Here is a 23,119-nt window from a genome sequence, read left to right on the forward strand (position 1 = left end):
TTTTCCAGGGGGAAAGATATTTTTTCAAAATATTTTTATAATACAAATTAATTTTCACATACACAAAGCTCCTCATAAAGGATTTATTGATAAAAAGCCAATTTGTTTTCACCTTAGGATTTTGCAAGAGAAAGATGCCTTTTTTAACATCTCAAATGACAAAAAAAACAACAACAAAATTACATTTAATAAAAAATAGGCATCTTTTCTTTCATTGAATATTTTTTTCTTGCCCAAAAAAAGGGGGAAAAAATTAAATGTGAAAATAAAATACTGAATGAATGAAAATAATTATCGGAGAAAAAAAAAGAAATTCAGAACGATCATATTTTTTACCAAATTATATGTAAAGAAAAGTTTTTTTTTCAGCGGGGAAAAATATTTAAAAAAAGGTAATTTTTTTAAATAAAAATAAAACAAATTTTGCATTTCAAAGCTCCTTACATGCCTGGGTTTCAAAAAAAATAGCAAGAAAGACATACCCAGGATTATATGTCTACATTAAAAATAACAACAACATATTTGCCATTTTGACTCAACCCCAAAAAAAAACATTTTGATGACTTGATGTGCTTGTGAATGAGCAGATCTGATATATGGTGCGGGGAACGGAGGGGGGCTTAGAACCCCCCCCCCCCATCCTCCAACGGCCATTAGGGTCCCCCCGCCGAGCGAGGGAGATAAGGAGGGAATTGAAAAAAGTGGAGGAAAGAGGAGAAAGAGGCTTCTCCGTTGCTATCTATCTTCACCCCTCCCTCATCTCTTTGAGCTTGATTAGCCTGCGAGCTTTAAGAGGCTCGTTATCAAGCTCCGAGGCCAGGCAACTTCTTCTTCTTCTTCTTCTTCTTCTGACTGATGACGCACACACAAACCCCTTTTTTTGCGTGTCTCTCTCTCCCTCTCTCCTTGACTGATGTGGAGTCACGATGCCAGAATGCGGTCAAGCAATCGGTCGCGTCGGCGGACCTGAGGGACTCCAACATGTCTGCCGGCCGTTTTGCGTCCCTTCTCCTAAGGCCGATTACAATTTTTTTTTTTTTTTTTTTTTGGGCTCTTTTTCATGTCAAGCGACCAATCTGTTACACATAAAATACATCCATTGCGGGAACCTGAGTGAGATTGTCCAAGGCATAGACCCAAAAGTTGAGTTTTCGCTAATGCTAAATGAAAACCAATTCCAATCGCTCAAAAAGTTTACGGAATTGCCAGGAAATTTTAGTCCATGTTAAAAGATGAGTTGCTAACATCCGTATCATAAATTCTCATTGCAAAACCGTCATAAAACATTTTTCGTTACAGTGAACAATTTTGACCCTTTTATGACATGAAATTTCAGTTGGCTATTTTTTTTTCTTGGATACATAGATAAATACAGAAATAAATAAATACCTCTTAAAATATAATTTCCCCCCAAAAATGTCCCAATATTAATGACGTGGCCAAAAAAATGTTTTTACGTGTATCCTCAAATAAAATAAAAAATAAAAATAAATAAATAAATAAATAAACACCTTTCAAAACATATTTCCCCCGAAAAAAGTTCCCAAATTAATGACATGGGCAGAAATATTTTTTAACACGTACCCACTCATAAAATAAATAAATAAATACTTCTTAAAATATATTCCCCCCCCCCCCAAAAAAAAGCCAATTCCAATCGCTCGAAAAGTTTTAGGAATCACCATGAAATTTTAGTCCATGTCAAAAGATGAGTTGCAAACATCCGTTATTCAATAACTTCTCATTGCAAAACCGTCATAAAACATTTTTCGTTAAAGTGAACAATTTTGACCTTTTTACGATATGAAGTTTCAGTTGGATTTTTTTCCCTCCATTTTTCTTGGGGGGGGGGGGTGTTTTTTTTTTTTTGTTTTTTTTTTTAAGCACTCTGGTTGTCAGGACATCTTTAACGTTCCCCACTCTGATGCATCTGTCCGCTTCGCTTTTGTTTATGGCGTCAAGAATGTTAAGGCTACACGTTAGCCTTGGCTACTTCACGTGTGCAAATGTGAGCCTGCTGGAAAAAGAAGGTGGGGGGGGCGAGGGGGTGGCCATCCAATGGAGTGCAGTTCTGGTGAATTTTGCTGGCTGTTTAGTCTAGCAATCACCATGGTGACAAGGAGTCTAGCTTTAAGGATTTTTTTTTTGAGGAGGGGACAGGGGGGTACAACGGGTCAGGGTAGTTAGAGGCGCTCCGGGTCAACCAGGATTAAATGGCGTCCTTCAAACCAAACGTATGCCATTTCTCTCGGAAGGATTCCAGGAAAAAAAAAAGTTCAAATGTGAGCAAACTAAAAGTTGACATCTAAACTAAAAACCTTTGGAATCTTGAAAAAAAAAAAAAAATTTCTGATAATAATTCCCAAAAATTGTAATCATCTATGCGGAAAACTTACAATACGAGAAGGATATTTTTAAAGAACATGTTTTGGGTCAGGGATTGCTAAATAAATACCTCTTAAATTATATCCCCCCCCCCCCCCCCCCCCAAAAAAAAAAAAAAAAAAGTCGCAAAATTAATGCAGTGGCCCCCAATTTTTTGTACATGTGTGCACTAATAAAATTAATAAATACCTCTTAAAATATTTTTTCTCCCAAAAAGTCCCAACATTAATGATATTGCCCAATTTTTTTTAACGTGTAGCAACTAATAAAATTAATAAATACCTCTTAAAATATATCCCCCCCCCAAAAAAAATCCCCAAATTAAGGGCATGTATGCACTAAATAAATACATAAATAAATGCCTCTTAAAATATATATATTCCCCCAAAAAGTCCCAAAATTAATGACATGGCCAAAAATGTTTTAACATGCATCAACTAATAAAATGAATAAATAAATGCCTCTTAAAATATATATTTCCCCAAAAAGTCCCAAAATTATTTACATGGCCATAAATGTTTTAATGTGTAACACCTAATAATTAAATAAATAAATAAACCCCCCCCCCAAAAAAAAGTCCCAAAATTAATGATGTGGCCCAAAAATGTTGTTTAATGTGTATCCACTAATAAAATAAACATAGAAATAAATAAACACATCTTAAAATATATTCCCCCCCCCCCCCCCCAAAAAAAAAAAGTGCCAAAATTAATGATGTGGCCTCCACGATTTTATCCACTAAATATAAAATTCTTAGGAATAAATTTGGACAGATATTCCAGCAACAATGACCGGGTAAAGATTAATACGATGACAATAAAACATTTTTAATCTCTAACAATGTAATATCAAGCTTATTGAAGCATTTACAAAACACACATCAAGCAAAAAGGTTGCCCGGAGAGGCCCAAATAAAAAGAGGGTGTCAAGACTTTTGTGGTGCCGCCATTAAAAGAAAAAGGCGCACGTGCGCACGGGGCCCGGTCTGGACAATTTTAAATTCTGTGTTGACAACTGAAAGGCAATTCCCGAAACTTGGTTCTCGGCCAATCACGCCGTCTGCGTCCAGGCAGACGTTTTTCACACTCGTCCTTGACGGTCACGTGTTTCATTCCCCGATAAAAGATCCAAACTAGCGCCTATCGAGGCGTGTAGATTTTTTGGGGTCCACGAATAGCGACAAGTCACATACGCGTGAGCAAGAGTTATAGACGCTCCTCAGCCTTTCAACGAAGCTCGAGATGCACTTTGGCGGTGGCCGTATATCACTGCGCTAGCACCGCTAATGACCGACCGAGCGTTGGAGAAGGAGGGGAAAAAAACTACCCCTTTCGTCCGATACTGACCCCTACTGGACGACGACAAGATCTGCGCAATAAAAAAAAATGGGCCAGCAAAGTAACATTGTGATCGTCAGTTCGGCAATTTCAACATTGCGAATTACAACAGTGAGCAAACAAAGTGAAAAAGTGAAATTTTGAATTATAATCTAAATAAAATTAAGGTGGATAGCACCACAAAAACGCTATCTTACAAAAATCAATTATTATGAATAAATGAAGAAGTCACATTTGGCGAAAACAAAAAAACAGTAAAAATGTCCTACTTGTGTGGGGGAGTTATTATTATGGCCAATCATAATTTTGGAAGAACAAAAATTAAAAGGGTGAATTTTATTTTGCCAAAAACAAACTCGGTTTGAAAGAATATATATTAGTTTGAAATATAGTTTTTTGTTTTTATATATACAGTATATGAATGCAGAAATCTTTCTAAATATTTTAAATACATTTTTACAATAAATTAATACATTTTAATATATATTTTTAAAAATATTTTCGTTAACTGCATTTTCCACTTTTGCACATTTAAAAAGATTTTTTATATTATTTATAGATAATTTTTATATATACAGTTTCTATATATATATATATATATATATATACACAGATTTTTTTCATATTAATACATTTTAAAAATAAATTAATACCTTTTAACATTTTTGGAAAGATTTTAGTTAACTGCATTTTCCACTTTTGCACATAAAGAGAGAGAGAGACAGTTTTAATAGATTTTTAAAATAATACATTTTTTTTAGATTTTAGTGAACTGCATTTACAGAAATATTTTTTCATATTTTTAATACATTTTTAAAATAAATTAATACATTTTTAATATATTTTTGCCAAGATTTCAGTTAACTGCATTTCCCACTTTTGCACGTGGAAAAAAAAAAATATATATATATATATATAGAGAGAGATTCATATTTTTAATAATTTTTAAAAAATAAATTAATACATTTTTTTATAAAAAAATATTTTAGTTAACTGCATTTTCCCCTTTTGCACATTAAAAATGTTAATTAATTGCTACAACTTTAGTTGTTTAGTTGTCTTTAGCAAAATTTCCGTCCTGCATCTACAAACGTATAAAAAGGGCTCAACCCCAATGTCAAGTTCCTAATTTTTTAACCGTCATAAATAAAATAATCTTTGCCTTAAACAAGAGCAAATTTTGTCAAACTAAAATGTTTTTAAATGATTTTTCTTGTGGCATTTTGACTTTAGTCTCAAACATATTTCTTCTGGTGAAATCCCAACTGAACATGAATGCTGACATTGTCACCAAATGTACCCACAATCCCTGTCGTCTGTCTACCAACAGACCCGAACGTTTTGATTGACAATCTCGTTCCGATGGAAACAGACGGCCAAATCAGCGGGGGTCCGATAAATCCGGGCCCCCGTGCGGCCCTTTGCCCTCGACCCCCGCCCTCCCCTCGCCGCGGACGGCCGCACTTATCAGACGCTCCCCGCTGCCGTTGTTTTAGAGGTCAGAATTGTTTGTTTGCCCGCAGCCTCGCGCCATGATAGTCGGACTACGCCCGAGCGCCCCACGCATATGTCGTCGCCCCCTCCTCCATCGAAGCAACGCACCGTCACCTCATCTTAATCTGAGCGTTATCAGTCCACTCCCTCATCCCCCGCAAACTCGGAACTTGTCCTTTTTTTTTTTTTTTTGTTGCAAAAGGAACACTTCCCTCAGGAAATGACAAAAGACTTGGATCTAGATAGAATGCATCTCTATCTGTCATGGCGGAAAATGGAGGAGTGAGGGGGGGGGGGGGGGGGGTCACGTTATCACAGTACATGTCATTCAGGTGGGCTTCATCGCCCTCAGGTTCAAATGCATCCATCCACTGAGCCCCATTCTTACAAGTGTGCGATACACAAGCTCCCTCTGATGGTAGGGGAAAGAATTGCGGCTTAAGTGCAATTCGCTTGTATTTAACTTTGAGGTTGCGCAATGCAGTATTTATTTTGTTCCCACCCCCCCAATTTCAAGTTTTAATGTCAGGTTGAGTAGCTAATCAGAAATAAAATTGCAAAAAAATAAAAAAAGCACTCCCACCTTTGTAATAATAATATAAAATAGCTAGCTACCTAGCTATCTATTTACTATCCATTAGCTATCTAGCTGGCTAGGTAGCTATCCCGTGACTGTAAGGTGACCTTGAAGAGTTTTGAAAGGTGCTTATAAAAGAATGTATTATTATTATTATTATGGTATCTATTAGCTAGCTAGCTTTCTATCTATTTGAGTTTCTTCTGGGTTGGGTGAACGCTGGCGCGTGTGGCTGTTGCTGCTCACCCACAGAAAAACTTATCCTGTGACTGAAGAGTGACCTTGAGAGTTTTGAAAGGCGCTTAGAAATTAAATGTATTATTATTATTATTATTATATAAATAATAATAATAAATTGTATTTTTAAGCACATTTCAAAACTCATGGGCACTTTACAGGCACAGTATATCATGATTATTATCCTCATATAATTGCAGTTAATATTGTCCAGAATTCATGTATCAAAACCTTTTTTTTTTTTTGAGAAGTTATGATTTTATTAATTTTTTTAATATTTTTGTCTTCTTCAAAAATGTTTATTCTGGGAATTGCCACTTTAGTACCACTTTTAGTACTGAATTACTGAAGTACTGAATTACAAAATGACTGCTTGGATGAAATATAACATACATTTTAAAAAGATATATATTGATTAAATGTCGAAAAAAAAAACGATCAATCCTTTTTTAAGTCAAATTTCGAGGGGGGGTTAGCTGTATCTAAATCTGCTATTTGGTCTGCCTACTTGAATGAAGACCAACCATTCGTCGCCCCCTGGTGGTTCGGCAGACAACTGCTCCAGAAAATGCATACAATCAACATTTGCAGCTTTAGTTGCACCTGTACTTGTGTAACTTTTACAAACTAGATTCGAGGTGGGGCGGAGGGGGGGGGGGGGGGGGGGGTCACCGACAGGCTAATTAAACAAAACGGAGGAAATAAGACGAGCTATTTTCTCCCAAAATGGGAGCGGATGAAGTGAGTGCTGGAGGTGGGATTAGTTTTTGTGTGTGTGTGTGTGTGTGTGTGTGTGTCAGTCACAGATATTAAATCAGCCCTTGTGGGCCTTTTAAGGAGGCACAACAGAAGCCCTGTGCCCCCCACCCATCACAACAAAGCGGGCAGCCAGCCAGCAATGAACATTCCTGCCGCCTTTACGAGCTGGCCCGCCGGCCACACCCCTTCACTCGCACCCCATTAACGTCGGCCCCCTTTCGCCCCGGTGAACCCAAATGCTTGCTCTCATCCCGTTTTTTTTTTTTTTTTTTTTTTTTTTTGGGTGGGGGCGGCTCCTTATGGATCTGTGTGATTCATTCTTTACAAAAATAATAAGAATAATAAACAATCTTGATGCAGTCGTATTTGAAACAAAAAAATATTGTACAAATTTGTCTTATGTGTGATTTGAATCGTTTAGTCTGCCCCACACTCCACCTAAAACAAAACAAAACATTTTTCTCTCTTAACTTCTCACCACTCAAACTTTTGCTGCCATCATAGTGACCCCCCCAAAAAAATTTTTTTGTCATTGGATCCAAAGTTTTACTTCGTTTTATTTTGAAAAAAAAGTTATAATCACAACTTTACATTTTCTGTCACTGACATTGGATAATTAATACGAAGATAAATAATGAGAAGCAACATAAACATCAGAACTAACTTAATGAAAAATGTCAATCGTGTCATCGCCCGAGAAGGATGAATGAAAACGACCCCCCCCCCTCCCTCCATCACCCGTGCAAAGAACGCGCGGTGTCATTCGTTAAATTATCCTAGAAACCATTTACGAGAGTCAAATGGCACAGATTCGTTGTTGTTTTTTACCCTGCATTCGCACTCCGATCCTCTAGGGGGCGTTGAGCGACCGCAACAAATCACAACTCAAAGCTAATAAAACAAAAATGAGCAAGTGAAAATGAAAATGGTTGTAAATCGGAGCGCTCTTAATTCAAGGCAGTGGAGAAAAAAAGGATGGTGGGACCCCCACGAATGTATGAAAGGGGGCGTTGAAGTGGTTTAGGCTAAGGTCTTGGTGTGTTTGTTGACCAGCACGATTTCGATGGCCCGCGCCTTCATCTCGCGCGCCATCTGGCACCAAACGCACGCCGTGCAGAAGGTGGCGCATACGCAGTCGTTGAACATGGAGCCCTGCGGGGGAAAAACGGGGACCACGTCACTCGGGCTCCAAATAGACCAAAAATCACATTTTTCACTAAAATACTGAGTTTTTTTGAAGGGGTGGGAAGAAAGCAGTCATTTTTTCCCTTATACAGTGATACCTCAACTTACGAACGTAATTGGTTCCCAGGAAGTGTGTGTAAGGCGAAAAGTGTGTATTCCAAACATTAATTTCCCATAGGAAACCATTAAAATGAGAATAATCCGTTCCCAGGCCCCTGCAAAAACATAATTTTCTACTAAATAAGCCTTAAAACTACACAAAATATGCCGTATTGTATGTATAAAAATGTGCTATTGTATTTTAATGAAAGAAATAAACTGTACTGTATAATAAAATCATTTTATTGACATTTGTGATGGTTGTTGATGTAGTTGCTTCTTGATAATATTCGAGTGAAGTTGCCGTGCTTTCTCACTCACAATGTCCCCTGCTAGCTGCTTTTCGTTAATCCAAATCAACAGAAGTTTTTCAACCTCTGGTATTGCCTGAGACTTGCACAGAAACACCCTTAGCCACACACGTAGCAATGGTCGATTTAGCATACTGGTACTGGGACGCACCCTCGTTTGTGTTTCTCGATGATCTGCTTTTTCTGCTCGACCGTCATTTTATTTTGTGTCCTCTTCGTCTGAATACTAGCCTGTGATGGGGTCTTTTTCGCTCCCATAATAGCAACAGTACTTCACTCGATAACAAACCACGTCTGCACTCAAACAGAGGGGGTGTGGAAAAGTAGTTTGGAAGCCATGGTGTCGCTCTTTGGCCGTGTGGTTTGGTCTTCTTCTGCCGAAAACTACTTTGTATGCTAAGATTATATTCTCACGAATTTAATGTTCGTGAATCTAAAAGAGAGTGACTGCCTTTACAGCAGCTCCTATATTCTCTTTTTCTACTTCTTCCTTTCCTTTCCTCTCCCTTTCCTCAATTTGCTGCTGTGAAATGTAAAATATCCGGTGTCCTTCTTACCCGTATGCCATAGAGCTGGCGCATGGACACCCTGGTGGACATGGTGACGGCGGGCACCAAGGCCCTGAGCAGGACGTCTACCAGCGGGAGGCAGAGGCACTCGCCGTATTTCTTGGCCGTCATGCAGGCGAAGCAAGGAAGGCACCAAAATGCGCAGCAACCTTTTTTTTTTTCCACACGTAAAATGCTCGTCCAAACAACAAAAAGTCAAACCGTAAAAGTGTCATTTGTCTCTTACACATGGGGACGTCGTCGCAGCAGTCGCAGATGCCGCTGCCCCATTCGTTGGAGTCTTGGTGAACCATGACGGGCTGAGGCTGCCTGACGACCATCTTGGACGTCATGTCGGCTCCTTGACGCAGGAAGGATGACAAAAATCACACTCCGTGCCCACTCAATGAGTAAATACCCCCCTCCCACACACACACACACACACACACACCTTGGGTGTGTGCTACTGCTGCTCAAAAAAAAGGTGAGTACGCTACACTGTTTTTTTGGTTGTTTTTGTTTTTATCAGATATCGTATTTCCTGTCAAAAGGAGATCATAAGCTTGATAGGCACATGCGGGTGATTCATCGGATTAAAAAGGGAGTAAAAAAAACATTTGATGACCACATTTTAATATGATTCATACAGAAGAGCATTAAGGCCAGGTTGAAATATATTTTTTTTTGAGATGGGGTATTAGTCTGAGAAAAAAAAAGTCACGCATTTGCTAGATTCAAACTTGCAAATTTGTGACTAAATTTAGAAAATTTTGCGAATTTGAATCTAGCAAATTTGTGACTTTAAATTTCAAAAATGTGTGATTTTAAATCTAGCAAATATGCAAGTTTGAATCGAGCAAATTTGTGACTTCAAATCTAGAAAATTTGCGAGTATGAATCTAGCAAATTTGTGATTTTTAATGGAGCAAATTTGTGACTTTTAATCCAGCAAATTTATGAGTTTAAATCTAGCAAATTTGTGACTTTAAATATAACAAATTTGTGACTTTCAATCTAGCAAATTTGCGAGTTTGAATTTAGCAAATTTGTGACTTTAAATTTAGCAAATTTGCGAGTTTGAATCTAGCAAATTTGTGACTTTAAATTTAGCAAATTTGCAATTTTAAATCTAGCAAATTTGCGATTTTAAATCTAGCGAATTTGTGACTTTAAATCTAGCAAATTTGTGACTAAATCTAACAAATTTGAGTTTGAATTGAGCAAATTTGCGACATTAAAACTCGCAAATGTTCGACTTTTTTTCTCAGAATAATACCCCATCTCTAAAATATATATATATATTCAACCTGGCCCTAATGATGTTTTTTTTTCTCCCCCCCCCACAAAACAAAGTCATTTAGTATCACGTGAAAAAATAATCAAAACAAATAGTTCTGTTTGCTTTTTCAAGTGTGTCATTTGGATCTTTCCAGACAACTTTGAAACTCGCCAAAGGAAAAGTCAACACTCCGAAAACATCTTCAAGAACAAGGTCAGGTTTTTTTTTTCCCCCTTGAAAACGTTCATCTTAAAAAAACCACTTATTAAAAAAAAAAAATCACATTTCATGAGACGCAACTGACAAACAAAACATCACATTAGCTAATTTTCCAAACGGAAAACTAATCGCGAGCTTGATGGACCCGATTCCTTTCAAATCCAGTCTTCTTCTACACCAAAAACAGTAACATCTCAAAATATCAAATAAATAAAAAAGCCCCACAACAAACGATTCAAATGGGAGCTAGCGTGTCTTACCTGAGTGCGTGGCACCTTTTTGAGGAAAGGGAGGCGACGGTCTGGCAAAAAAAGAGCGTGACGACTTTCTACAAATAAAAAAAAAGCAGACCGGCCCAACCTGCCGGTCCGGTCGCGGAGCAGCTGACGGCAACGTTCCGCCGACATCACGATGACATCATCACCAACCTGGATTCCAGATCTGGCCCGCCATGTCATTTAATTCAAAAACAGTTTCGGACATTTCGGGAAGAAAATTAGGACAGAAATGAGTTAATTTTGCTAATTTATAAAAAATGACAAATTGAGGGTCATATATTGCGAATGATTTGAACACAAATATTAGCGTTCTAGCAGCTGTACACGACTATCACTAGCTCTGTATTTGCTATCTAGCTGCTGGCTAGCTCTCTAGTTGCTATCTTGCTGGTTAGCTATCTCGCTAGCTCAATCTCTATTTGCGATCTAGCTGCTGGCTAGCTCTCTATTTGCTATCTAGCTGGCTAGCTATCTATCTAGCTAGCTCGATCTCTATTTGCCATCTAGCTGCTAGCTAACTCTCTATTTGCTATGTAGCTGGCTAGCTATTTAACTAGCTATTTGCTATCCATTCGCTAGCGAGCTCAACCACAGAAAAACTGATACTGTGACTGTAAATTGACCTTGAGAGTTTTGAAAGGTGCTTATAAATTAAATGCATTCTTATTCTTTTTATTATTAACATTATTATACTTTTTGTGACATTGTCATTTTGTCCGCTAGTGCCGCGACCGCGTGGACTGTAACCTCTCGATCCACATCGCTCATCTGTTTACTTTTCTCCTCGCCGCAGGTTCGTCCGGTTCATGTCGGAACGCGCCGATGCTCAAGTAGGTCAAAGGTCAGCGGAGCCCTCGGCGGTTGGGAATCGTCAAGCCATCTCAATTTGAAAATTGAAGGGGTGGCATTTAATCAATTAGATGCCCATGTCAGAAGAGATTGACAGGAATAGTGGATTCACTGCCCCCAGGTTAAAAAAAATAAACACCAAAAGGATTGACCTACTATTACTGTGTGTGTGTGTGTGTGTTGCAGGGGCGGAGTCTAAAGATGAGTGAAGTCCCAATTCCAATTCCAGCAAAGCTTTCCAGCGGCAGAAGAGACGTGCATCGCCAACTGCGCATCAGGTGGAAAAAAAAAATGTTCTTTCCTCCTCACAATGTCGTTCGTCATTTTCTCGCGCACGTTCGCAACTTCACTTTTGCTTGCAGGCCAACGCACAAAATGAACGGCAGCTCCGATGCGGAAAACAAGAGAACCTCCGGCGGGGCCGCCGGATTCCCCCGCGCTCCCCCACGGGAGCACTTGGGGGCGAGCGACCCTTTCCTGACGGCCGCCCGGCTCCTGCGCGCCGGCGAACGCAAAGTCAAAGAGGACAAACATCAGCAAAGAGGCGGCGGCGGCGTATCTGCGAGGACGCCGCGCAAGCTGCGGACGACGTCCGAGGCGCCCAGACTGGCGCCCATCGCCGAGACGTAGTTGCTGCGCGAGTGTCGTGGAAGACACGCGACGCGACGCTGCGCGGTGCTTTGCTCATTTCAAATAGCTCGCAACCATTCATACCCGTTTTCTACAATCCCGTGTTGATTAAAATCATGTATGTCTTTTTTGTGTTCTCATTGGCGCGGCACGTAGAAAGGCGTTTAAGCAGTAAAAAGTGTATAGTAAGGCGTTTTTAGATGACAAAAACGACCATGTATAGTAAGGCTTTTTTTTGCTGAAAAAAACGTCCATGTATAGTAAGGCGTTTTTAGGCGAAAAAAACGACCATGTATAGTAAGGCGTTTTTTTTTTGGATGAAAAAAACGACCATGTATAGTAAGGCGTTTTTTTTTTGTATGAAAAAAACGACCATGTATATAGTAAGGTGTTTTTTTTTGCTGAAAAAAACGACCATGTATAGTAAGGTGTTTTTTTGCTAAAAAAAACGACCATGTATAGTAAGGCGTTTTTTGCTGAAAAAAACGACCATGTATAGTAAGGTGTTTTTTTGCTAAAAAAAAACGACCATGTATAGTAAGGCGTTTTTTGCTGAAAAAAACGACCATGTATAGTAAGGTGTTTTTTTGCTGAAAAAAACGACCATGTATAGTAAGGCGTTTTTAGGCGAAAAAAAACGACCATGTATAGTAAGGCGTTTTTTTTTTGATGAAAAAAACGACCATGTATAGTAAGGCGTTTTTTTTTTGTATGAAAAAAACGACCATGTTATAGTAAGGTGTTTTTTTTTGCTGAAAAAAACGACCATGTATAGTAAGGTGTTTTTTTGCTAAAAAAAACGACCATGTATAGTAAGGCGTTTTTTGCTGAAAAAAACGACCATGTATAGTAAGGTGTTTTTTTGCAAAAAAAAAACGACCATGTATAGTAAGGCGTTTTTTGCTGAAAAAAACGACCATGTATAGTAAGGTGTTTTTTTGCTGAAAAAAACGACCATGTATAGTAAGGCGTTTTTAGGCGAAAAAAAACGACCATGTATAGTAAGGCGTTTTTTTGCTGAAAAAAACGACCATGTATAGTAAGGCGTTTTTTTGCTGAAAAAAACGACCATGTATAGTAAGGCGTTTTTTGACGAAAAAAACGACCATGTATCGTAAGGTGTTTTTTTGCTGAAAAAAACGACCATGTATAGTAAGGCGTTTTTAGGCGAAAAAAACGACCATGTATAGTAAGGCGTTTTTTGACGAAAAAAACGACCATGTATAGTAAGACGTTTTTTTGCTGAAGAAAACGACCATGTATAGTAAGGCTTTTTTTAGGCGAAAAAAACGACCATGTATAGTAAGGCATTTTTTGTCGAAAAAAACGACCATGTATAGTAAGGTGTTTTTTTGCTGAAAAAAACGACCATGTATAGTAAGGCGTTTTTTTGACGAAAAAAACGACCATGTATAGTAAGGCTTTTTTTAGTCGAAAAAAACGACCATGTATACTAAGGCGTTTTTTTGCTGAAAAAAACGACCATGTATAGTAAGGCGTTTTTTTGACGAAAAAAACTACCATGTATAGTAAGGCTTTTTTAGTCGAAAAAAACGACCATGTATACTAAGGCGTTTTTTTTGCTGAAAAAAACGACCATGTATATATAGTAAGGCGTTTTTAGGCGAAAAAAACGACCATGTATAGTAAGGCGTTTTTTGACGAAAAAAACGACCATGTATAGTAAGGCGTTTTTTTGCTGAAAAAAACGACCATGTATAGTAAGGTGTTTTTTGACGAAAAAAACGACCATGTATAGTAAGGCGTTTTTTTGCTGAAAAAAACGACCATGTATAGTAAGGTGTTTTTTGACGAAAAAAACGACCATGTATAGTAAGGTGTTTTTTGCTGAAAAAAACGACCATGTATAGTAAGGCATTTTTTGTCGAAAAAAACGACCATGTATAGTAAGGTGTTTTTTTGCTGAAAAAAACGACCATGTATAGTAAGGCGTTTTTTTGACGAAAAAAACGACCATGTATAGTAAGGCTTTTTTTAGTCGAAAAAAACGACCATGTATAGTAAGGCGTTTTTTTGCTGAAAAAAACGACCATGTATAGTAAGGTGTTTTTTGACGAAAAAAACGACCATGTATAGTAAGGTGTTTTTTGCTGAAAAAAACGACCATGTATAGTAAGGCATTTTTTGTCGAAAAAAACGACCATGTATAGTAAGGTGTTTTTTTGCTGAAAAAAACGACCATGTATAGTAAGGCGTTTTTTTGACGAAAAAAACGACCATGTATAGTAAGGCTTTTTTTAGTCGAAAAAAACGACCATGTATACTAAGGCGTTTTTTTGCTGAAAAAAACGACCATGTATAGTAAGGCGTTTTTTTGACGAAAAAAACTACCATGTATAGTAAGGCTTTTTTAGTCGAAAAAAACGACCATGTATACTAAGGCGTTTTTTTGCTGAAAAAAACGACCATGTATAGTAAGGCGTTTTTTGACGAAAAAAAACGACCATGTATAGTAAGGCGTTTTTTGACGAAAAAAACGACCATGTATAGTAAGGCGTTTTTTTGCTGAAAAAAACGACCATGTATAGTAAGGTGTTTTTTGACGAAAAAAACGACCATGTATAGTAAGGTGTTTTTTGCTGAAAAAAACGACCATGTATAGTAAGGCGTTTTTTAGTCGAAAAAAACGACCATGTATAGTAAGGCGTTTTTTTGCTGAAAAAAACAACCATGTATAGTAAGGCTTTTTTTAGGCGAAAAAAACGACCATGTATAGTAAGCCGTTTTTTTGCTGAAAAAAACGACCATGTATAGTAAGGCGTTTTTAGGCGAAAAAAAACGACCATGTATAGTAAGGCGTTTTTTTGCTGAAAAAAACGACCATGTATAGTAAGGCGTTTTTAGGCGAAAAAAACGACCATGTATAGTAAGGTGTTTTTTGCTGAAAAAAACGACCATGTATAGTAAGGCTTTTTTAGTCGAAAAAAAACGACCATGTATACTAAGGCGTTTTTTTGCTGAAAAAAACGACCATGTATAGTAAGGCGTTTTTTGACGAAAAAAACGACCATGTATAGTAAGGCGTTTTTTTGACGAAAAAAACGACCATGTATAGTAAGGCTTTTTTTAGTCGAAAAAAACGACCATGTATAGTAAGGCGTTTTTTTGCTGAAAAAAACGACCATGTATAGTAAGGCGTTTTTTTGACGAAAAAAACTACCATGTATAGTAAGGCTTTTTTAGTCGAAAAAAACGACCATGTATACTAAGGCGTTTTTTTTGCTGAAAAAAACGACCATGTATATATAGTAAGGCGTTTTTAGGCGAAAAAAACGACCATGTATAGTAAGGCGTTTTTTGACGAAAAAAACGACCATGTATAGTAAGGCGTTTTTTTGCTGAAAAAAACGACCATGTATAGTAAGGTGTTTTTTGACGAAAAAAACGACCATGTATAGTAAGGCGTTTTTTTGCTGAAAAAAACGACCATGTATAGTAAGGTGTTTTTTGACGAAAAAAACGACCATGTATAGTAAGGTGTTTTTTGCTGAAAAAAACGACCATGTATAGTAAGGCATTTTTTGTCGAAAAAAACGACCATGTATAGTAAGGTGTTTTTTTGCTGAAAAAAACGACCATGTATAGTAAGGCGTTTTTTTGACGAAAAAAACGACCATGTATAGTAAGGCTTTTTTTAGTCGAAAAAAACGACCATGTATACTAAGGCGTTTTTTTGCTGAAAAAAACGACCATGTATAGTAAGGCGTTTTTTTGACGAAAAAAACTACCATGTATAGTAAGGCTTTTTTAGTCGAAAAAAACGACCATGTATACTAAGGCGTTTTTTTGCTGAAAAAAACGACCATGTATAGTAAGGCGTTTTTTGACGAAAAAAAACGACCATGTATAGTAAGGCGTTTTTTGACGAAAAAAACGACCATGTATAGTAAGGCGTTTTTTGCTGAAAAAAACGACCATGTATAGTAAGGTGTTTTTTGACGAAAAAAACGACCATGTATAGTAAGGTAAGGCGTTTTTTTTTGCTGAAAAAAACGACCATGTATAGTAAGGCATGTATAGTAAGGCTTTTTTCAGTCGAAAAAAACGACCATGTATACTAAGGCGTTTTTTTGCTGAAAAAAACGACCATGTATAGTAAGCGGTTTTTTTGCTGAAAAAAACGACCATGTATAGTAAGGCTTTTTTTAGGCGAAAAAAACGACCATGTATAGTAAACCGTTTTTTTGCTGAAAAAAAACGACCATGTATAGTAAGGCGTTTTTAGGCGAAAAAAAAACGACCATGTATAGTAAGGCGTTTTTTTGCTGAAAAAAACGACCATGTATAGTAAGGCGTTTTTTTGCTGAAAAAAAACGACCATGTATAGTAAGGCGTTTTTTTTGCTGAAAAAAACGACCATGTATAGTAAGGCGGCGAAAAAAACGACCATGTATAGTAAGGCGTTTTTTTGCTGAAAAAAACGACCATGTATAGTAAGGCTTTTTTAGTCGAAAAAAAACGACCATGTATACTAAGGCGTTTTTTTGCTGAAAAAAACGACCATGTATAGTAAGGCGTTTTTTGACGAAAAAAACGACCATGTATAGTAAGGCGTTTTTTGACGAAAAAAACGACCATGTATAGTAAGGCGTTTTTTTGCTGAAAAAAACGACCATGTATAGTAAGGCGTTTTTTGACGAAAAAAACGACCATGTATAGTAAGGCGTTTTTTTTGCTGAAAAAAAACGACCATGTATAGTAAGGAGTCGAAAAAAACGACCATGTATAGTAAGGCGTTTTTTTGCTGAAAAAAACGACCATGTATAGTAAGGAGGCGAAAAAAACGACCATGTATAGTAAGGCGTTTTTTTGCTGAAAAAAAACGACCATGTATAGTAAGGCGTTTTTAGGCGAAAAAAAAAACGACCATGTATAGTAAGGCGTTTTTTGACGAAAATAAAGTAAGGCGTTTTTAGCCCAAAAACGACCATGTTTATATAGTAAGGTGTTTTTAGGCGAAAAAACGTCCATGTATAGTAAGGCGTTTTTTTCGTCAAAAAACGCCTTACTATACATGGTCGTTTTTTTCGCCTAAAAAAAACCCTACTATACATGGTTGTTTTTTTCAGCAAAAAAACACCTTACCTACATGGTCGTTTTTTTCAGCAAAAAAACGCCTTAGTATACATGGTCGTTTTTTTTCAGAAAAACGCCTTACTATACATGGTCGTTTTTTTCCACAAAAAATGCCTTACTATATATGGTCGTTTTTTTCACCTAAAAAAAGCCTTACTATACATGGTTGTTTTTTTCAGCAAAAAAACGCCTTACTATACATGGTCGTTTTTTTTCGCCTAAAAAAAACCCTACTATACATGGTTGTTTTTTTCAGCAAAAAAACACCTTACTATATATACATGGTCGTTTTTTTCAGCAAAAAAACGCCTTACTATACATGGTCGGTTTTTTCAGCTAAAAATGCCTTACTATACATGGTCGTTTTTTTCCACAAAAAATGCCTTACTATATATGGTCGTTTTTTTCACCTAAAAAAAGCCTTACTATACATGGTTGTTTTTTTCAGCAAAAAAACGCCTTAGTATACATGGTCGTTTTTTTCGCCTAAAAATGCCTTACTATACATGGTCTTTTTTTGCCTAAAAACACCTTACTATATATACATCGTCGTTTTTTGGGCTAAAAACGCCTTACTATACATGGTCGGTTTTTTCGGCTAAAAATGCCTTACTATACATGGTCGTTTTTTCGGCTATCCGTTCAATGTTTTTCATTGTCAAACAATAAAAAAGTAAACCGTGTGTGTAAATTGTTCTCTTCTTTTAATTGTCAAAAAAAAGCTCCTTTACAGCGCCAAGTCGTCCAAACCCGTAAAGCCAGCTGACATGTAAAATACCCTCAACAATACATTAGAATCAAAACAGGTACCAAAAAAGTACAGTAAAATTACACTTCCTCTCAATGGAAATGTTGGGCGGGGAAAAAAAACTAAACGCAAGGAAAATAAATCCTAAAAAAAAAAAAAAAAAATGAAAGCATACCAAAAAAAAAGAGGAAAAAAAGAAGTTACATTTCTGACGTTTTCTGTACAAATGCTCTCGTCGTCATCAAACAGGAGTCGCGTTTGTCCAGTCGGCCATTTTAGTTTGCTGGATCCTTAAAAGACGGAGAGACAAGAATGGCGTAAGCATCATCGGCGACGTGCGGGTAACGCGTGGGTAACGTGCGGGTAACCTACCTGCCATGCTCGCATGCGTCAGTATGGCTTGTAGGTGCTCTGGTGGCCCCGTCTGGGAGCTTTGCCGTAACTGGCGCCGCCCTGGCCTGCCCAAACAAACAAAAAAAGCATCATCGTCACCCGCACAGGGTGGCCTCACACGACCGAGTCATAAATATACAAAACGATTCACATGTATATAACTCCAATTAACTCGTCATTGCTAAATTTGTTTGGGAAACTTCATTTTGTGATGACAAAAACCCTGGCGCGAGAGTGGACACATCGTCTGGCAGTGAAAGAGTTAAATGTCAATTTGACCAAGTCCAGTATGTTACAATGTCTCTCCCGACTACAAAAGGCGATATGAAATGTTGCCAACTGGCGACAAGGACGTACTGTAGTCATATCCGGGGTATCCATAGTAACCGCCGGAGGGGTAGTCGTACTCGTAGCCGCCGCCGCCGTAGCCTCCGTAGCCGTAGCTCTGGCCGCCGCCGCCGTAGCTCTGGCCGCCGCCGCCGTAGCTCTGGCTGCCGCCGCCGTAGCCGGAGCTCTGGTAGTAGCCGCCGTAGCTCCAACTCTGGCTCTGGCCTGCGGACGCAAAAGCGAGCCTATGAAGCCTCCTGCGCTTCCGGGCTTCGGTTGCAGGTACGACGCCCGACCTCCGCGGCTGCCGCGACCTCCTCGGTTGCCGTAGCCTCCGCCGCGCGCTGCTCCGCCATATTGCGGCTGTTGTTGCTGCTGCTGCTGGTACACGTCCTTGGGCTGCGCGATCTTCAGCTCGCACTGCGGCGCGAAAAACACAAAAGGACGCACGCACGCAGTCAAACACCCCAGCGGCAGGTTGTCAACACCCGCAAAAAAGCCGGCGTGACCACCGACCCGTCCGCCCTCGATGTTGTGGTACTTCTTCTCCAAGCACTTCTTGAGGCCGGCGTCGTCTTTGTACGTGACGAAGATGAAGCCCCGCCTCTTCCTGGTTTGGGGGTGGATGGGAAGCTCGATGGTCTCCACCTGAAAGGTGGCGGGCGACACGCGTTAGCATCTAGAAATGTTTTTGTTTGACGCAACATGCGCCAGCGGTCACTCAACGCTAGAAGTAACTCAAATAGATGAAAGCTAGCTAGCTAATAGAGAGCTAACCAGCGAGCTGGACCGCTTATAGATTAGATAGCCAGCCAACTAGACCGCTAACAGCTAGCTAATAGATAACAAACAGATAGCAAGCGGGAGTAACTCAAACAGATATAAAGCTAGCTCCTTAGCTAATACCTAGATAGATAGCGAGCTAGATAGCAAAGAGAGCTAGCTAGCTATCTCAATAGCTAGATAGACAGATATCTAGCCAGCTAAATAGCAAATAGAGAGCTAGCTTTCTAATAGCTAGATAGATAGCCAGCTAGATAGCAAATAGAGAGTTAGCTAGTCAGCTAAATAGCAAATAGAGCTAGCTAATTTACCCATTGTGGGACAAATAAAGGTTTTCTGATTCTGAGCTAGATAGCTAGCTCAATAGCTAATAGAGCTAGCTAGATAGCAACTAGAGCTAGCAAATTTCCCCATTGTGGGACGAATAAAGATTTTCTGATTCTGAGCTAGATAGCTAGCTCGATAGCTAATAGCCAGTTAGCTAGATAGCTCTAAAATGTCCATGCTTGGAAATGTATGGACAGTTCGTACAAAGTTATTGGACAAGCTCATTCACAAAATGGCGTCATGGGGGTCAGTGAGGTGGGGGTGTCGCGGGGTCCTGACCTCTCCAAAGGCTCCAAAGTACTCGTCGAGACTTTCCTTGGTGGCCTCCGGGTTGAGACCGCCCACGAAGATCTTCCTACTACTGGGAAGCTCCTTCTTCATGGCCATGGCCCGCTTGGGGTCGATCTGGCGCCCGTCCAGTTTGTGATGGTTCTGCTGCAGCACCTGAAAAGGACAACCGACACGTCACGGAAGGAACGCCCCTGACCGAGAAAGCGACACACAATGCATTTTGGGGACTTTGTTTGGACGTCTCGCCTTGCCGGAGAATCAAAACAAGATGTCTTGGCGTGACACCACGAAAAAGGGGGCGGGACCTTCTGAAACTCGCCATCTCCGAGCTCATTTTGTGGCAGTTTTGGGACACTTTAAGTCATTTTTTGATTGGTGTTTGGAGTACGTTTTTTTGTGATGTCACTTTTGGGTGGACGCGGGCGGATACGGGCGACGTTGCGCCACACTTGCCTTGCTCACGCTGGCGGCGTCTTTGAAGAGCACGAAGCCAAAGCCGCGAGAGCGCCCGCTGGCCGCGTCCAGTTTGATGGTGCAGTCCAACACTTGTCCGAATTTGCTGAAATAGTCCATCAGGTCCTTCTTGTTGGTCTCCCAGCTCAGGCCGCCGACAAACATTTTGCTGGAGGAGTCCATTGGGATTGCGAGGGGTTCAGTCGGAAAAAAATGGCACTTTTTTCGGCCATTTTTAGAAAAGAAATGAAATGCACCCACCCGTCGTCATCTTCACTTTTGCTGGCGTCAATCTTGCCGCCGTCGGCAGAGTCGTTGGCCATCGGCTCGGCTTCGGCGGCGGCGTTGTTGTTGTTGTTGCCGTTTTGGTCCTCGTCGCCTTCGTTGCCGTTTTGCTCCGAAGTCTCCATGAGCAGAATGTCAGCGTCGGCCATCTTGACGGTCGATTGGTAACGTTAGCCTGAAATGAGATTTTTGCACAGTATTACTCATTAACATGATGATTATATCATAATAATAATAATAATAATACATTTCATTTCTAAGCGCCTTTCAAAACTCTCAAGGTCACTTTACAATCACAGGTTTTCTCTGTGGGTGAGCAGCGGCAGCCACACGCGACAGCGTTCAGTCAACCCGGAAGTAACTCAGATAGAAAGCTAGCTAATATATAGCTAATAGCTAGCCAGCTAGATAGCTAATATATAGCCAGCGAGACAGCTGATAGCAAATGGCTAGCTAGCTAACGAGATAGCCAGACAGAGAGCTAGCAAGACAGCTGGATAGCCAGATAAATAAAAAGATGTGAAGAGAGGAAAAAAAATAAACAACAATGAAGTCAGTGGCGTGCTAAAAAAATTATGTTACGCATCAAAATAAAAGCATTGCAATTCTTGATGTTTTCATTATTTAGAGAGTGGTCTGAATTTCTGTCAGGTATTAATAATAATAGTACATTTCATTTATCGAGCTAAATAGCTAATAGATAACTAATAGCTAGCTAGCTAGACAGTTAATAGACAACAAATAGATAGCTAGCCAGCAACGATGACCCCGTTCAACCGGGAATAACTCAAATAGATCAAGTTAGCTAGCTAGCTAATCGATAGCTCGCTAACTAGACAGCAAATAGATAGCTAGCTAGGTAGCCAGCAACGGTGATAAAGACAAATCCAATACAACAATAACATCTAAATCGGCTGAGCTCTTATTTTGAAATCCCGACTCGTCTTTTTAATTACTTTGACAGAATCACATTTTTTAAACGTATTTTCCTTTTGCCTTAACGCGACTATCAAATATAATATGTTTTTTAGCGTTTCAAGTAGTTGACATGAATTAAAGAGCGACTTCAAAGTTGTTCGACTTTGACTTAAATAATGATGGCGCGAGGGGGGGCATATTCCCATTCAAACAAATGCACGCTTGTTACACAGAAAAAAAAAACATACGCAATAAGCCACTTTTAGCAACTGGACTTAAAATCACAGCATATTTGCAGGGTTATATAACAGTGGAAGTTTATAAATAGATACTTGGTCGGCTATGTTTGCCTGTTTGGCGACGGCGGCAAATGTTTGCAAACAATAAGATGGCTAGCCGGATGCTAACGAACCCCGCTTGTTGTGTGTGTGTGTGTGGGGGGGGGGGGGGGCTAGGCCCCGGTTAGCATTCCGTCACTTGCAAACAAAACGAAGCGAAACATGACACACCGCGCACGGAAGAAACGTTCGTGATCATAAAATCGATTACGGCGTACCAGGTTGAAATTCGACCTCGATGCGTGCTAACCATTCATTCGCCATACGTAACACATAAGGCGCTAGCGTTAGCTAGCTAGCTCGTCGATAGCATCGTCTTACCGATCAGGGAAATGTTCCAGTAGAATTAGGCACAAATCGCAAAGGTAGCCCAACACGGCGATAGTCCGACAATTACAAATTAGCGCCGGAAAAAAAGAGGAAAATGTGTCTGACTTGAACAAGGGGAAAGGGGGAAAAAAAGAGAGGGAGACGCCGGATCTCAGCTCAAAATGGACACTCCGAATTCACCGCTATCTCGTGGCGGTTTATATACGACCGGATATGACCTAGCGGCGAGCGACGTTCTAACAACATGCTTTCCAATTGGTCGGAGAAATTAGGAGCGCGAATAATCCCGCCATGCCATTGGTTTAATGTAAACCAATGGCATGTGACGTCACACACCCGAGCGTCCTTCGTGTACACAAACTCAGTCCTACCGGAAAGCCATTTTAGGCTACTGTTAGCTTGTACTACAGCGTCGCAAAACATGTAACTTTCGATGGATATCGATACCAAATTGACTACCAATACACACTTTATTTGTAAACTTTGTTACACTAACACTACTTGGTACAAATCGAACTCGATGGACATGAATGCTCCAAAACAAAAGATTCTAAAAAAGCTACGGTTTGCAACTGAACTATAATACATTTCATTTCTAAGCGCCTTTCAAAACTATGGGATATTATGGCACGACGATGAATA

The 23,119-nt window shown here is 39.3% G+C and overlaps 3 protein-coding genes across 6 annotated transcripts; 1 reads left to right on the top strand and 2 right to left on the bottom strand.

The window, feature by feature from the left end:
- Nucleotides 1-7,326: 7,326 nt before the first annotated feature.
- On the bottom strand, nt 7,327-10,710 carry LOC148886824 (cornifelin homolog B-like). Its single transcript, XM_089017662.1, has 4 exons — nt 10,691-10,710; nt 9,180-9,293; nt 8,942-9,102; nt 7,327-7,941 (listed from the first exon to the last, which is right to left on the bottom strand). Exons 2-4 carry the CDS (start codon nt 9,283-9,285, stop codon nt 7,810-7,812), a joined length of 399 nt encoding a protein of 132 aa, XP_088873788.1. The 5' UTR covers nt 9,286-9,293; nt 10,691-10,710; the 3' UTR covers nt 7,327-7,809.
- On the top strand, nt 9,203-12,312 carry LOC148886825 (uncharacterized). Of its 3 annotated transcripts, none has more exons than XR_016117938.1 (5): nt 9,203-9,342; nt 10,366-10,424; nt 11,502-11,678; nt 11,744-11,835; nt 11,920-12,312. XR_016117938.1 is itself a non-coding variant. In XM_089017660.1 (5 exons), exons 1-5 carry the CDS (start codon nt 9,309-9,311, stop codon nt 12,185-12,187), a joined length of 501 nt encoding a protein of 166 aa, XP_088873786.1. In that variant the 5' UTR covers nt 9,203-9,308; the 3' UTR covers nt 12,188-12,312. The 3 variants fall into 3 exon arrangements, 2 of the variants coding, with proteins under 2 accessions (XP_088873786.1, XP_088873787.1); XM_089017660.1 differs by having other exon boundaries at nt 11,502-11,549; XM_089017661.1 differs by lacking the exon at nt 11,502-11,678.
- Nucleotides 12,313-17,971: 5,659 nt separating this feature from the next.
- Nucleotides 17,972-22,672, bottom strand: LOC148886826 (heterogeneous nuclear ribonucleoprotein D-like). 2 transcript variants are annotated; one of them, XM_089017528.1, is made up of 10 exons: nt 22,469-22,672; nt 20,868-21,066; nt 20,607-20,775; nt 20,142-20,306; nt 19,269-19,400; nt 19,049-19,172; nt 18,895-18,977; nt 18,783-18,861; nt 18,405-18,490; nt 17,972-18,322 (listed from the first exon to the last, which is right to left on the bottom strand). In XM_089017528.1, the coding sequence occupies exons 2-9, from the start codon at nt 21,038-21,040 to the stop codon at nt 18,423-18,425; spliced, it is 993 nt and encodes a 330-aa protein (XP_088873654.1). In that variant the 5' UTR covers nt 21,041-21,066; nt 22,469-22,672; the 3' UTR covers nt 17,972-18,322; nt 18,405-18,422. The 2 variants fall into 2 exon arrangements, with proteins under 2 accessions (XP_088873654.1, XP_088873653.1); XM_089017527.1 differs by having other exon boundaries at nt 18,783-18,977.
- Nucleotides 22,673-23,119: the final 447 nt, after the last annotated feature.

Source organism: Hippocampus bargibanti, linkage group LG16, assembly GCF_051943395.1.
Source record: "Hippocampus bargibanti isolate YZ-2025 linkage group LG16, ASM5194339v1, whole genome shotgun sequence".
Classification (NCBI taxonomy): Eukaryota; Metazoa; Chordata; class Actinopteri; order Syngnathiformes; family Syngnathidae; genus Hippocampus; species Hippocampus bargibanti.

What these genes read in the sequence shown, in the direction of transcription:
- LOC148886824 (XM_089017662.1), bottom strand. Translation starts at nt 9,285, where the DNA reads ATGACGTCCAAGATGGTCGTCAGGCAGCCTCAGCCCGTCATGGTTCAC. An exon ending in CTGCGACGACGTCCCCATGT is followed by an intron (nt 9,103 to 9,179) that starts GTAAGAGACAAA and finishes AAAAAAAAAAAG; the next exon opens with GTTGCTGCGCATTTTGGTGC. An exon ending in GCCAGCTCTATGGCATACGG is followed by an intron (nt 7,942 to 8,941) that starts GTAAGAAGGACA and finishes TTTCCCCCGCAG; the next exon opens with GGCTCCATGTTCAACGACTG.
- LOC148886825 (XM_089017660.1), top strand. Translation starts at nt 9,309, where the DNA reads ATGACAAAAATCACACTCCGTGCCCACTCAATGA. An exon ending in ACTCCGTGCCCACTCAATGA is followed by an intron (nt 9,343 to 10,365) that starts GTAAATACCCCC and finishes GGATCTTTCCAG; the next exon opens with ACAACTTTGAAACTCGCCAA. An exon ending in CATCGCCAACTGCGCATCAG is followed by an intron (nt 11,836 to 11,919) that starts GTGGAAAAAAAA and finishes TTTTGCTTGCAG; the next exon opens with GCCAACGCACAAAATGAACG.
- LOC148886826 (XM_089017527.1), bottom strand. Translation starts at nt 21,040, where the DNA reads ATGGCCGACGCTGACATTCTGCTCATGGAGACTTCGGAGCAAAACGGC. An exon ending in AAAAGTGAAGATGACGACGG is followed by an intron (nt 20,776 to 20,867) that starts GTGGGTGCATTT and finishes GGACTCCTCCAG; the next exon opens with CAAAATGTTTGTCGGCGGCC. An exon ending in AGGTCGCGGCAGCCGCGGAG is followed by an intron (nt 18,978 to 19,048) that starts GTCGGGCGTCGT and finishes TTGCGTCCGCAG; the next exon opens with GCCAGAGCCAGAGTTGGAGC.